Here is a 16,260-nt window from a genome sequence, read left to right on the forward strand (position 1 = left end):
CTTGTGACAGCAGAAGAGTATGTGTTGGATGAAGGCCCCTTAATTTCATGCTTTGAAATCCCTGAGGATAGCATGGTCTTTTTCACACAGGTCTCCATTTCACAAGGGAATGAAGACAATCATATTATACTCTCTATCAAAAGATCACCTGTAACTTTTGTTATGAATCAGTTGCTTGGTGACCAACCCCAAAACAAAGAAAGTAATAATTTTCATAGGAGGTATTTAATCACTATACTACAAATGAAAACATGAGACGCAAGTAATCTCAGAGAAACACCATTAGCCATTCTGAGTTATTGGAAATCTTCTGAAATTAGATTCCTGTTTTATATATCTTAGGCTAATGGAATCCGTGAGAGACAAGTATGATATTTGCAAGGTATCGGGATGGTGCCAGATAAAGCAGCTGAATTCCTTGGCCTTCAAAAGAGCCTGAATACATCATGAATAACTCCTTCCTCATCTCTATCGTAGTGATGGTCCACTGTCTTCCAACTTGAAAGACTGGGATGTCAATTAGTGTCATTTATGATGTGAACACCTGTCGACTAAGACATGGACTGAGACCAATTCCATTAACATAGTCACTCCATGGCTGCCAGATGGTCTGGCCTTGAACCACTTATGATGTAGCCCACATTCAAGGAGGTGACCTAAAGAGAGAAAGGTCTAGAGTGCCATTAGTCATCTTCCAAGCTATCCATTTCCCCATCGCATATAGGTTACCTATTTTTCCTAATGTTCACTTAAAAAGATCATATGAGCCATTTGAAAAAAAGTGATAGTGACCATAAATTGGGAATATTAGGGCTTTTATCAGCCATTGTCTTTTTTAAAAATCTCTGAAACACTTTTTTTTTCCATAACTTACCTTTCTGTTCATGCATTTGAACACATAGGCAGAATAGAGAGCGAAAGATAAAAGACATTTGACAAAAACAAATTGGATCACAAAATTATAGGCTACAAATTATCACTGACAGGGCCAGATTGGCAGTGGAGACACGTCAGTAAAACTTTAGTTGGAAATCAATATGTTCTATGCTACTTGGAATTTTTCCAAGTCCTTATGTTGCTTGGCTTAAAGAAAATGACCAAAGGCTAAGCAGTGATCACCAGTAAAGATAAAGTAGAATATTACAGATGCAAAAAGTAGAGAGGGAGAGGAGGAGAAGGAGAAGAACAACAGTCATTAGGGTGAGGTTCTGAGACACACCTCATCTTATTCCCAATTCAGTCCCACTGCATAGAAGTCTGGGAAAGTTCCAAAAACACAGAGAATCAAAATATTCAAGGGACAATATCCATAAACCACTGAATCCTGAGAAGCTGGGTTTTAGTGCCACCTAAGGGAGCCACAGTTTTATGTAGAGCCAAACTTTCCTGTCTAGCTTCTGGCTTATTATGTGAAAGAGAGCAAAGAAGCAACTGGTGAAGAGAGAAAAGAGAGGGACCCTTGGGTTAAATTACAACCAGTACATTTGAAAATGTTTCAAGTACAAATGGTCACCACATGCTATATTCTCAAAAAATATGGTCATGAAATTGTATTTCTGCAGCCCTCATATATGAAACTCTATCTTTTTGACAATTCTCTTAAAAGCTATGATATAGGTTAGGAACAAGAGAATAATTTATGAGCAGGGATTTTAAGCTCAGGAATTGGCAACCAAAGATTTTTTTTTTTTTTCTAATTTTGAGGTATCAGCCAGGAACTAAATTATGTGTGCCAGATAGTTTAAACTCCTACAGGCATTACAAGACCAATGTGAAAACAACTGAGCTATTAAATTTTAAAATATTATTAAGGCCAATAGATTTCTTCAACTGGATCTGTGCTTGAGAATTCAAGATGACTTTTATAGTCATAAGGAATAACAAAGAATGTGTTAGAAAATCTATAACTGTTTGAGGATTTGATTTTTATTTTTAACGAGAGGGTTCACAGCATCTCACAGGGGCCTCTCTAACAAAATTTGCTGAAGTGTGAAACTCAGTGTAACTGGCTCCACCTAGGAGTCAATCCCTAAATACTGGAAGGACCTCATTATCCCACCTAGAAAAACCCCACAGCAGGGTCTCTAGAACGACACTGAAGCAGGGTTCTAGCACCCTACAAGAAGTTTTATGGAAGTGCTTTAGGATAGGAAGAGGAGGAAGAAGTTAAGAGAAAAAGCCATCATCCAAAGATTACAAATAGTTATGGTACACCCTTGTGAAGCTCATGGGGAGATTCAAAAGCTGTCTCCTCCATCAATCTCCCCAGACAACAAGCTTTTCTATTACATGAAGACCCCTTCTTGGAGCTGTAACTGAATTAGTTGCCTTGTCCCCATGTAGTATATAAGGGGCTGTATACATAATGCATGCTTTTTTTAAACTCTCTGCCCGCTGTCTGTGGTTACAAGAAGACATTCCCAACTTTCACTGAGTAGGATTCTGCCTGGTTCTACTTGCTTTCAGTGTAGAACAAAGCAACAAGAAAACCTACTACATACAATACTGATGACTCTACAGCTATTGTAAGCAGTGAAAATGAGATGACCTCAGCTCCAGGAATTCCCAGGAATCCAAAAGAATTCTCCTTGGAAGTTTCCTAAAATCATGCTCTCCCAGATCACTGTAGGATCAGGATTAGATTCAGGGAGCTTCAGATACAAATAAGGGCTCTACCAGCAACTGCTGGAATCATCTGCAATTTTCAGACAGAGGAGGTTTGATCAAGCTTTCTGGCCCTGGTTTGTTTCTTTCTGAGTCCTAGTTTTGGTAAGGGAATATGGACAAAGCTGTACTCTCTTCCACCCTTCAACTTATTATGCTCCAAATACACTTATTACATTAAAAAAAAGTAGGGCTGATTCAGGAGGCAGATTTACAGCTTGAAGTATGTTATCTACATACACACAAACCCTCCAGGGAGCCAATGTGAGCTTGCCCCCTTTTCAATGCTGGTTCTAGTGGACAGATGCTAACTCAAGCTTTGCTACTCAGAGTGAGTCTGTTGGTGGCAGATCCCTGTTTAGTTCCCATGAAAAAGCTGAAGCTACCGAGTTAAGACTTGTTTGTGTGTATATGTCATAGACAAAAGGTTCCTACAAAAGAATTTATAAAAAACTTTTTCATCTTTTTTCGGAAAGTAAGAATACATTCAACTGCATGAGAAATTTGGGTATACACATTGTCACTGTGAAGAAAAAAGGGTGGACCATCCTTCATGGTTTTCCTCTTCCCATCTCGAGAGATAACAAAATAGAACAAATATTTCAAATCACTGTAATTTCTTCTCAAAGATATTTTAGGGAGATTATGTTTTAGAAAGTGGCACCGTGCTTTGTTATAACAAAAGATGGTTCAGAGGAGAGCTCTAATATGATTCCTCCAGACCAGGCTAGGCAATGGATGGGAAAGAGGAAGACAGAATTTAATATGAGTTGTTTTGTTAGGCCGTGTCTATTTGGAGGTCATTTGGTTGACAGTTTGGCTGGATTCCCACAGCACTCTTGATGCTGACTCTCATGTGTGAGCAAAGCATTAAGTGACATTTCCCAGTGCAAGTTCAGTGTTCACTGGGCAAGGGACCACACTAATGTCTGCCGCCATCTCTCCTTTTCTCCTGTTGCTCTTTGGAGGGAATCTATGGAAGCCTTTTTATTCTTCACATAGGGTACAAACGAGGAGAGTGCATGTGTGTGTGCTGAGATGGCAGGAGAAAGGGGGAGGATCATTAACTGAGAGAGATTTTTACTGCTGGTGGATAGAGCTAAGGTTTGCTTATCTTGATACATTAAAATTTGAATTCTAAAAAAAAAAAAAAAATCCTCTGTAGGGAGGGCATTTGGCGCAGCTGCTTGGGACACCTGCATTCCCTACTGGAGTTCCAAGTCTTGGCTAATGCAGATCCTGTGCCAGCAGGCGATGGCTAAGGTAGTTGAGTTCTTTCCCACCTATGCGGGAAACCTGGATTGAGTTCTTAGCTCCTGGATAGAGTTTCTGATTCCTGGCTTCAGCCTGGCCCAGCCCTGGCCCATTCCAGGCATGTAGGGAGGGAACCAGTGCAGTGGATGAAACCTTTCTCTCTCTCTCTCTCTCTCTCTCTCTCTCTCTGGCTTTCCCTCTCTCCCTCTCAAATAAATAAACAAATCAACAAAACTCCAGTCTCCACCTGAAGACCACATACAAGATGCTCTCCTATGGTCTACTCACATCATGATTCAGATGAAGGCTCTGTGTATTTGGGTGTCATGAACAGGCATTTCAATTAAGCCCTGTAAGATCTCTCAATGCAGGATTAGTCCTGCAGCATGGCTTTTGGGTTTTCATGATGTTTAAAGAAAAAAAAAAAACTATTTAAAGACATCAGCAGGGGGTTAATGGACGCTTTTGACGAAGTTTCTCTCAATCTTTTTAGTGATGTTCAATAGCAGACCTGACTCCAGAGTCTCTTGGCTCCTCTGAGGATATAGTAATTAATTTAGCCAGTTGAAATGGCAACTAGATAATTTAGAAGCCCACCTAAAGCCCTTGCTAGCCCTGCATTGTTCATTTCTCATCTCAGCTTGACACTTATTTTTCAAATATCTCGATGGCTTCTCCAGAGAGTATACAGGCTGATGGTAGTGTTTGATGTAGGAAACACAACAGTGAGAAATGAAATACAAATCAGAATGAGATTGTCAAGTGAATGCCAGCAAATGGATTTCCCTCCTTACAAATGAACACATGTGTATATTTATGTAGGAGCAATGGTAAAGGAGTTAGGAAAAATAGTATTCTTGGTCCTGGGTCTATAAATAAAACCTTCATTTTCTTAGAATGAAATATTTATCTCTTTTAAAAAGATGTAACCTTTTACTTACATGCAATAATTACTGGTAGGGTCCATAGACAATTTGTCTATGCTGCTCAGTCAACCTTGAAGCTGGATAATTTAGTATGTTCCTTTGGAAGGCTTTAGTTTTCCCTTCCTTTCTAGGACTTACGGAACTTGCCCTAAATATAAATTCATGAATCCATAACACACATAGCAGGCTGCACCATTATATATCTGTTGATTTATTTTTAATTACGATTATAGTTAGTGAGTATGGTTACTAATTACAGTATCGGTGATAATATTCCCGTGGAAATAAAATTATTTTCAGTATTAAGCTAGAAACATGAGACTGTTTCATCTTTTTCTTATAAAAATAAAATGTACTGTGTGTTTTTAATATACACTTCATAGGCCTTGTGAACTAAACCAGGAACCCATGACTGGCCCAGAGCTATTAATGAGAAACCCACCGCCTGGATCCTCTGGAGCCCATGTATGCTTGCTCTGGCCTCTAATTACACAGGCACTGAAAAGACTCTCCGACTGCTTCCACGTGAGAGGGTGTAACCATTACAAACCAACAACTGAGGATGAGCAAATTTTCAGCAAACTCAATAGAATTGTTTTTTTAACTTGTTTTTAAGGATTTAAAAATGTGTCATTAGAGAGTTCTCTGTTTTCTAGATTTCACTGGTATTTATCATTTATTTTTCTTTTATATTCTTAGGGGTAAGGGAAAATAACATGTTTGAGATCAAAGACAAAGAAGAAATCAACTCAGTAGAGAACAATGGAGAGGAACAGAGTACGTGATTATCTAGAGGGAAATTGCTGCTGGCACCTAGGATCCACACAACGGAGTTAACAGTGCAGGTGCTCTACAGAACCGGAACATCCCCTTATCGGAACAGTGTCCACTTAAACCCCAGTGTCAGCGGGAAAAGATTTGTGCTCCAAGAAATCAAAGGCATGGTTGAAATCCTAATTACTTCAGCTAATTTTCTTTTTACATAGTCACAGTCTCTAAAAAAGAAGGTGTCTTGCCAAGCATAAAAATGATTTCAAATGTAAGATTAGCCCAGGTGTCAATCTGCCACTTCCTCTGCCCCAGGACAGCTTCCCACTGAGGACACCAGCGTTCAACACCTTCTCCACCTCCTCTCTGACTGGTCCCCTTCCATGGTCAGTTCTCCAGAGCAGAGAGCAGCACACTTTTTGTAAAGAGTGGGATAGTTATATATTGGCCTTGTGGGCCATTACTCTGTTGCAGCTACTCAGCTATGCTATTGTCCTGTGACAGCAGCCTCAGACAACTTAGCATGACATAAACAAATAAAGGGGTATTTGTTCCAATAAAACTTTATTTACAGAAAGCACATTTATTCACTTAAAGAAAGTTTGAATTTTATATAATTATTGAATATTACAGAATATTCTGATTATTTTCAGCTCTTTAGAAACACAAAAGCCACTCTTAGGGCACCATGCAGTAGCAGGTGGAGAACAGGATTTGGCTCTAGGTCCATAATTTGCTGACCCCTATTCCAGGTCACTAAAAAAAGCAAACATCTGTGTCTTTCAAATATCCACAAATATTTTTTATTCCTTCCCAAATTTACAGAAAAGCCATATTTCATTTGAGTTTAGTGTTCCTTTTTCTAACATGATTTCTAAAGTCAGCAGGAATGTGTTTTCTGCTTGTCCATTTACACCACATGTCAAGCTCTCCCCAGAGCCGTCGCTCACACTGAATTGCCGACCAGAGCAGCTCCCTGTCACCACATTTTTCCCAACACCCTCTTGTCAAGCCAAATCGGGCTCCCAGCATCTCTTCTTTCTTCCTGTTTCTTCCAACTCTTAGGCATCACTATGCAGTAGTTCCTCTATCTGAAAATTCTATGCATTTCAACCTGTCAGAGGCAGAATTTTCTATCCTGCAGCTGAAGACATTTACATGAGCATCTTTCTGAAGCTCTGTTCCTAATTTTATAAAAATTATGTAATTTGTAGGTTCTTTTTCCCCCTTAATCACAAAAAAAGTCTATATTCCAAATCCTGCAAAATCTGGCTCCACCATACCTACACTACCTAACTTCACTGCTCAGAGGACTGTCCCTTTCTCCCACCTTTTCCTTGAAGCTTTCTTCTTACTCTCTGGAAGACAGGCAGCAATTACACCCAGTGGGGATGAGAATCCCCACTGTTCTCCATTATCCCACTCAAATTGCACAATACGTCTAATTAAAAGATGGCAGAAAAGAGAATGGGAACTTACCAGTTGAGTAATAAAAGACAAAGTGTATCTTACACTTTGTTATTTTCTTTTCTATACACATTATCTTGGTTTTATTAAATTTATCACTACTTGACAAAGGGAGTTAACTGGTTTTGTTTGTATTGTAAGTAAATATGTTAATAGTATCGACCATATGAGCTGTACAATAGCCACTTTTTTATTATTATTGGTGTGGGTTTTTTCCCTGCATTTTTCTTAATGTTCCAATCCTCGATGACAATGCCAGTCTAACAAGCAGTGCCAGTTCATCTGAAGGCAAAACAATTGGGAAAGGATTCACCAGCAGCCCAGAAAAGCTCTTTGTACCGACCTGTTCTCCAAGAACATTAATGACAGCATCATGCTCTCAGCATGAAGCAGTGCAACCAAGCAAACATGGAACCTCCCCTGTGTTGAGCCATAAGCCAGCCCAAGCAAAGACTTGCTAGCAGCAGACCCCTTACATAGAGGCATTGCTATGAAGAGATCTAGTTTCCAAACATTACTGCTAGGGCAGTTTCTTAATCTTGGCACAATTGACATTATGCACCAGATGACACTGTATTGTGAGGGCTCACCCTGTGCATTATTGAAGGTTAAACAGTGTTCCTGGCCTCCACCCACCACATGCAGCAGAACCAAAAATGTCTGCAGACACTGGGAAAAGTGGGGGAAGGAGCCAGCAATCACTCCCAGTTAGGAACAGTTGCCCTATCATTGCAGCTATCTTACTCTCCCTTCAAGGTAAATACCTTGGCAGGTGAGGTGTTGGAGGGACTGACTGAAGGCAGAACCCAAATGTATTCTGCTAGTGCATTTTTAGAATGTGTTGCACTCTTGGAATTGACTTTAAATCAGTTTCTGAAATCATGTTCTATAGCTGATAGCTATGAACCCTATGCTTATAGCTCAAATTTCAGATTTGGAAAATATCTCAAAGATCAGCTTGGTTTAAACAATTATACAATCCATCAAACATTTGAACTCCTCCAAATTCAAAAATGTTGGAAATGTTTGCCACTAGGATTCTACAGCTGTGCCAGACAAACATGGCCTGATCTATCTCATCATACAGTGTGTAGAACAGTTTCACATGCAAAGTAAAAGTCAGAAATGGTATCATTGCCATTTGGTGCAATTTTGGGGTTAGTATAGTATATCACTCATAGCATGAGGCTAATGACAATTAAGACAAACACATCTAGGGGCTGCCCTTATGGCATAGTGGGCAGGGTCACCACATATGCCAACAGCATCCCATTTGTGTGCCAGTTGGTGTCCTGGCTGCTCCATTTTCAATCTAGCTCCCTGTTAAAGCTGGGAAAAGCAGCAAAGGATGGTCCAAGTGTTTGGCATCCTGCCACCTACCCACATGGGAGATCTGGATGAAGCTCCTGGCTCTTGGCTTTGGCCTGGCACTGGCCATTACTGCCATCTGGGGAGTGAACCAATGGATATAAACTCTCTCATTCTCTCTCTCTCTCTCTCTAAGTCTGACTTTCAAAATCAATAAATAAATCTTAAAAAAAAAAAAAAGAAGGAAAAAGAAGCAAACATGCCTATAGTATGACCTAGCCTTGCAGCTACAAGAGCAAACATGGGGCTGGCGCTAGGGCGCAGCGGGTTAAAGCCCTGGCCTGCAGTGCCGGCATCCCATATGGGCACTGGTTCGAGTACTGGCTGCTCCACTTCCAATCCTGCTCTCTGCTATGGCCTGGGAAAGCACAGTGGAAGATGGCCCAAGTCCTAGGGCCCCTACACCAGCGTGGGAGATCTGGAAGAATGCCCTGGCTCCTGGCTTTGGATCAGCTCAGCTCCAGCTATTGTGGTCAATTGGGAAGTGAACCAGCGGATGGAAGAACTCCGCTCCCTCCTCCCCCTCAACTCTCTTTCTCTCTGTGTATAACTCTGACTTTCAGATAAATAAATCTTTTTTTTTTTTTTTTTAAAAAGAAAGCAAACACAGGGTGGCTTGCGGGGGGTGCAAGAGGAAACAAATGTCTCTGTGACATTAAGGTCCTGCTGGCTGCCATCACAGCATTTTGAGCAACAATATTCACAGCTCTGTTGCATTGGATGGAAATCCCTGTTCCATTTATACAGCATTTCTCTCTCCTTTTAACACACCCTGTCTTCATTTGCCTGAGATGGTCTGCTTAAGTCAAAGTAAGCTGAAGGAAAGCCATCTAGAAGACAAATCACCCAGCAATCTGTTCTCCCATTTTTCATAAACATCAGGATTTACTTCCTCGTCCATGGAAGACAGAAGAGTTGCCACAGGAGGAAGATAGAAGAAATGCAATCTCATTTTGCTCCTTTTGGCCCCTCATGTAATAAAGTAACTCCAGAGGAAGTTCCAAGAGTTCCCTCCTCTCTAGTTTTACTGTGATGCAGACTTCTGGAGCCACACTCCCACACGTATCCCTTGCCCCCCCACCTCTTGGGCATGGAGGTGGGGAGGAGGTGACTTATTAGAGAATCTCAGACCTGCCAGTGTGCATACAACAGCCATTCCCACAGTCTTAGCAGCTCAGGCTTTGCCCTTGCGAGGGGGCTGCAGTCAGCCTGCCGCGCTGTGTCACTCAAGCAAGCGCTTTTGGCCACAGATAGAAAGCTCACATCCTTCAATCAGCTTAGGGGCCATAAAGCTGAAAGACACCTCGATTTCCTTTGTCTTTGGTGTCAACTGCCTTTAAACACAGGAGGGGAGGAAAAAGGTGCTGTTAGCCCCTTAAGACCCAAACAGTAAGGGTTGAGTTAGAATGGTTCCAGTAACCATGTGAGAACACAGAGCAGTTCACACCACATTCTACAGTGAAATGATCAAAACCCAGGTAACCCCAGAGCTCCAGGGCCAGACACGGACATAATTTGGTCTTAGAAATGGGGAGGATGTCCAGCTGAATATATGAATGCTATTATCTAAGAATTTTAAAGGAAAGCAACTTGGTACTTTCAGGCATAGGATCCTCCTTGGTTCCTAATGCTGGCTCTGATATCAGCCAGTATTAGAAAATGGATGACTCACTTCACTTTGCAGCTGTTCCTCAATTGCCAAATGCTCAAAGTTGGAGAGAATCAGGCAAAGAAATCTAGGAGGTTTTGTATCATTAGTTTGGTTTGGTTGACCCATTATTGATGAAATAAATAACCCTGTGAAAACAGAGCAAAGACAGACGCCACTAAATTTTGCGGCATCCAGGTGCTAAATTCTAAACATTCATTAACTCTACATATTCCTTATAGAGTGAGATAGCATTGCTTAGAGTGATCCTTAAGGAGTTGAGTTTAATGAAATTATAGGAACAATTGCAATTAGGATATAATTGTCTGTATGTAAATACACTTAGGGGAGCCCTGATAGAGTTTAAAGATGCTGCATGCACCCAGATTTTGGCCTATGTTATTAATTTGCACTATTGCGAGGAAAGGGTTTGTTAATCAAAGACAAACTATCCTGATGATTTTGAATTAGCGAACTTCAAATTATGGTAGGATAATGAGGCAGTGCTGTGCACATATATAATTCTCTACTAAGCGAAAAGCTTTCTGGCTGGCCACATAGGAGGTCTCCTTACTGAAAGATTTATCTTTAATTTTGAACAGCTTCCCAGCATTACCCTTCACAAAAATTAAAATAAAGGAGCTGGAATTTGGTCGTACTCAGCAAACATCCTGGCAGGACTTCTTGCTGTGGTAGAGAAAAGCTCCTTGGATCACAGGAACTTCCTGTCCATTTTTTCTCCTAGATCTGAAAGAACTACACCTACATTTTCCATGACTTCGACTTTTTCTCCCCTTCTAGTAATGTGTTTGGAGGATTTCAGAATGTCTTCTTTGTGATCCTTGGGCCTTTTGGCCTGTTAGGGGTTGACCAAATCTCTTGGCTTGTATTGGTATAGAGACGGTAATAAAAGTCTCCCCGAGAATCTGGGGGAGCCCAGCCTCTTCTTGGCAAGTCTCCCTGGGGCTTTCATCTGCCAAAAAGAATGACTTCACCTTGTACTGCTGAGGCCTCCAAAGGTCCATTTTAAGTTTTAATTCAGTTAAGAACATGATGTAGAGATGGGTTTAAAGACAGCCAAAAACGCAGAACAGTTCTGAACGTAAGCATATTGATCAGGTCACAAGACCAGATTCACCAGGGGTGCAGTGACCACTCTGTATTGCACTGGCTCCTTCTAACTCAGGGGAACCTATGTACGTTCCCAGGATCTGTGTCTGATGTTTCCACTGCTTTCTTCCAAAAGAGAACTAATAAAAAGTTGGCAATCATGGAGTACTTGTGATGCAACCAAAAATTCCTACACCATTCTAGTCTTTGTAGAAAAATAAAACCAACGACCATTAACCAGACGACATGTTCACACCACTTATTTTAGAAAGACTGTTGACACTTGTATAACTGGAGACATATTCCAGTACAATTTGCTGTTCAAAATCTTCTCCAAGTCTTAACTTTTTATTTATTCTAGAGTATTCAGGGAAAATGGAACAATAATGGCTTTGGATTGGGATGCTGGAGTACTTTTCAACATAGGATCAATTAGTACAGATATTTTACTTAACTATAGAGTGCACTTATGAAACATTCATTTAAGAAAAAAGTGCAGCAAAAGGCAATAAGATTGCTGGCAATTTATGATCCTTTTCCGGCGATGTTTGCTGCCCTTAAGAGTTTCACAAGAGGCTAAACTATAGTCTTTCTTTCCTGTTCTGAACTCTCCAGAAATAATAGGAAGCCAGCAATAGAAAAAAAAATGGAGTGAGGCAAACTTTTTTCAGGGAAGGACTTCAGATGAGTAGGTCAAGAACCAAGTCCTAAAAATCCAGAGTTTGAAACATTTGATATTCAAGATTTTGTGACAGTTTGAAATTAATTCAGAAGTATTTCACAAACAGAAATTGTTCTCTACACATCCCAGTTAGAAGGAAGTGAGGCAGGAAATGGGATATATGAGAGGTCTTCAAAAAGTTCATAGAATTGAATATTATGAAAAGATTAGGCATCCTTTCAAAATTATTTGCACCAAAACAGAGGCAGACAGGCAGACAGGAGAGAGAACCCATTTGATGGTTCACTCCCCAGATGGCTGCAACGGCTCTGGGCTGGGCTGAAGACAAGAGTGGGAAACTCAATCCCATTCCCCACATAAAGTTCAGGGACCTAACTACTTGAGCCATCACCTGCCTCCTCCCAGGGTCTACGTTAGCAGGAAGGTGGAATAGGGAGCTGGAGCCAGGAATCAATGCCACATGAGTACTTCAACCAGCATCTTGATGATGAAGCTATACATCTGTTCCATAAACTTATCTCGGATCCCATTTTTCCATGAGCTTTGTAAAGTACCCTCACACTGGTTGCTTCATGTCTCCATATCATCCATGTATTCCACTATGAAAATGGCTACAAAACTGGTATATAACTTAAGGCAAACTTTCTTAACCACACAAACATTTACATAGTGATTCTAGTATGGGCCCATGTAGATTATTTATAAAATTTTACATTAGAGGTCAAGATCAAATATACAGCTACTAAGGCTTTTGGTAGAAAATACAACAAATGCCAAGATAGATCTTTGTGTTGGCAAAAATCTGTTTTATAATCATCTGTCAATGCTATGATGTCCAGCCATGCACTTGTGATTAAAATGCCCACAATGACTCTCCCACAAGGGAAGTCCAGCATGGAGGAGTGACTCAGCTCACTACAGTGCCATTCCCCTTCAGTCAGACTCCCTCACTCATCACTTTACTTCTACTACCTACTACAAGGCTTAATATTCAGTTCATGTTCAAAAAAATGTTTGCTGAATGAATAAACACCCTTCTAAGTATGCTCTGTATTGCAGGTAGTTTTATCACTGGATCTACGTCCACCCTAGAGTGTTGATATCATTCATGGGTATCAGCACAGCCTTTTCTTTATGTACATTCAGAGGATACAACAAAGTAATCTGATTCTTACCTGCCTGATTGGTTGTCACAGTGACAGAAACGGACTGGTCAGGGCTAGGGTTATACTTGGAAACTCCATTCACAGCCCAGATCTCAAATGTATAATTGGTATGAGCTAGAAGGTCAGTGATGGAGACCTTGGTGCTCTTCAGGCCATTCTGCTGTGGTGTATAGTGGACCCCACTTCCACAGGGGCGGCACTTGCTGGGGTCACCAGCTCCACATTTCTTGCAGACCACATTGTAGGAGATATCCTGACGACCACCTGTACTCTGAGGACTGCTCCATTCCAAGTTCACTGATGTCTCGTTCACGTTTGAAATGAGGTTGAGGGGAGCGGATGGTGGGCCTGGAGGAAGAAGAGAGAACCCATCACATCAAAAACGGAAATATCCCTTCAGGATCACTAAGAGTTCGTATCATTTTGCACGGCTTTAAGAAGTAAGCTAGGCCCATTTGACAATGAAAGCAAAAAGCAAATCCAGCCAGCAAAAAGATCTTTTAAAAGAACAATATGGAAGAAGGCTGTACGTGAGTGCCATTCTCATCCTGTGCAAACAAACATAGCATCAACTGCCACTCTGAGATGCAAAGCAACATTACAGCAAATGGGCTCCACGCCCAGGCTTTCCCTCTCAGTTGGCAGGAAAATAGCATAACTTATCTAGTCTCTATCTTATCGTCTTAAAAAACTGGTATAGGAATGGGATTGTCTTTCCCAGGGCTGTTGTGGAGCTCTGGTAAATTAATAGTTATACCTATTTTAGAGAAAAATCATTCCTGAGTATAGTATGTCATCAATAGCAAATAAAATCAACAGAAATGTACAGATAGGCCTCCGCAGTTCTATATGGCAGTTGAGCTAAGCTGTTTATGGTTGATTAGTAGGAACCAGTTTAACAGGAATGTGGAGATGTCAGTGATACAGCTGTCAGAGACTGCTCAAAGCTACCAGATCCTTCCTGCCACCCTTCAACTGGGCAGGGCTGCAGCAGGCTGCTTAAAAAAGTACTCATCTCACCAACATCAAATAACTTCTGAAATATGAATGGCGGCCATTGTTGTTATGAAATAGGGTAACTGATCACTAACCACATAATGATTGGTTTAAAATAATAAGAAAAATATAGACTATGATGAACTTCTTGCCTCTTGCTGCAGACTAGTCTTTCTATGCCAAGAAGGTGTGACACAAACAGCTACCACACGGAAGAATGAGGCTGGGAGAACAGACAGGAAATTTTCTTGATCTGAGCCCGTGTTAAAAGATTGAGAAGACACCTACCACACACATGAAAAACTTATTCATATGACAGTTGAAGAGCTCTCTGTTTCTTTTCCATTTTGGTCTTCCATGAGAAGGGCCAAAATGAGTTTTAATGAAAACCTGAGGTTTCTTGATTACTGCATCTTTACCATTGCTAATGTATTTGGAATGACTGTCTTGAGGGAAATTTGTGTATGTTCCTGAGGAAGGAAGTTAGCTGAAGACCTGGATGAACTTGGGACAGAAAGCATTGTTCCAAGGCAGAGGTTGAGAGGGAATTTGAAGAAGGAACCCATGACTAAGTAGTCACATGCAAGATCTGCTTCTTAGCTTGCAGTAAGGAATGGCCAACAGACTTTGGTGGTACCATTTAATAAGGGCAATTCAGTCTCCTTTTCACTTTATGTCACTTAATTGAAGATTTTACATTAACAAGACAAGCAGGCTCTCCCAATCCCCTCTTGGGATTAATTATCAAAAACTTTGCTTAGCATTAAAACCCACTTCCCTTACTATGAATGTTAAAGGAACGATCCTAAAATTTTTTCAAAAAGTGTTTGAGATTTGTGTTAAAGGTTGGATTAGAGGTAGGTGTTGTGGCACAGGGTAGTAAGCAGCTGCTTGGAATGCTTGCATCTCATATCAAAATGCCAGGGATAAAGTCCTGACTGCTTCCCATGCAGTTTGCTGTTAATGTGCCTGGGAGGCAGCAGATGATGGCCCTAGTACTTGATTCCTACGATCCACTTGAGAAACCTGGAGAGAGCTCCTGGCTTCTGGCTTCAGTCTAGCCCAGCCCCAGTTGTTGAAGACATTTAGGGATTGAATTAGCATATGGAAAATCTTTCTTTCTCTCCTTCCATTTCTGTTACTTTGCCTTTCAAATAAATAAATAAAGACTTTAAAAAAAAAAAAAAAGGTAAGATCACCTTACAGAAATCCTCAGAAATAAAATCTAAACTTCTGTTTAGATATTAAAATTTTAATTATGATCCTTGGCACAGTGACTGTAGCATGATAAATATCTGGTTTTCAAACACATTAATGGAGTTATAGAAATTACAGATTCTAAGAGGCAGATCAGATGTTAAAGATCATTTGGCCAAATGCCCTCATTTTAAAGATGAGGAAATTGAGATTCAGAAAGTGGATCAGATAACACTAAGAGTTCACACCATTTAATTAGTTGTGGAATTTGACTAAAATCTAAAAATACTGTCTTCTATTGTGGGGTTATTTCTATTCCACCATGTGCTCTTCAGTAAAGGTATAATGACAACAAGATCAGAAGTTCTAGCTGAACTGTGAGAGGTAAAGGTAGGAGAACGGAGTGTATGCATCTTTAACCATGTGTGAATTCCATAACATTTGCCACCACCGCGAAACCCATTACCAGCCTGCAGCGCAAGTGCCTATGGCATAGCTGGGTTTATAAAAATGGGTCAACCACCGGCTCTCGTTTTGCTCTGACTTCCAGGGTTGAACAAGAGTGATTCTGAAATCCATTAACCTCCTCGCCAAGGTTCCTGGTCCACTTTCACATGGGAAAATGTGACACAATGAATCAAGCACCGCCGAGGCAAAAAGTCAGCAATTAGTATGTAGGACGGGGCATGGCAGTGTCTAAACAGAGGAGAAATGGAGCAGAAAACCCAACGGCCACAGTACTAGGAGATATAACACTGCCACGTGGAAAACAAACACAAAGATGCTGCAGGATTGAAGATGGAGAATTGGCAGGAAAGCTCTCCCGGAACAGCCAGCGTCCCTTCCCAGGAATTCTTAAAAAATGTCTCTAAGGGACTCTCATGGCAAGATGGAGAACTAGGTCCAGGTTCATTGTTGCACCATGAAGAGTTTTTGGAGAATTATACTGTATGTGTTTCATGCTTTGCTTTCATAGAGAGTGATTATTGTATGTGGACAGAGTAGCATCCTAGA

At 40.8% G+C, this 16,260-nt stretch overlaps 1 protein-coding gene across 3 annotated transcripts in view; it reads right to left on the reverse strand.

Annotated features, from left to right (window-relative positions):
* Positions 1–16,260, reverse strand: part of EPHA4 (EPH receptor A4) — a 152,034-nt gene that overhangs the window by 51,762 nt on the left and 84,012 nt on the right. For all 3 annotated transcript variants that reach the window (XM_062192755.1, XM_062192775.1, XM_062192764.1), the window contains one exon: positions 13,063–13,401. In XM_062192755.1, the coding sequence (XP_062048739.1) occupies positions 13,063–13,401 (339 nt within the window). The remainder of the gene's footprint in view (positions 1–13,062; positions 13,402–16,260) is intronic.

This window comes from Lepus europaeus, chromosome 1, assembly GCF_033115175.1.
Source record: "Lepus europaeus isolate LE1 chromosome 1, mLepTim1.pri, whole genome shotgun sequence".
NCBI classification, from domain to species: Eukaryota; Metazoa; Chordata; class Mammalia; order Lagomorpha; family Leporidae; genus Lepus; species Lepus europaeus.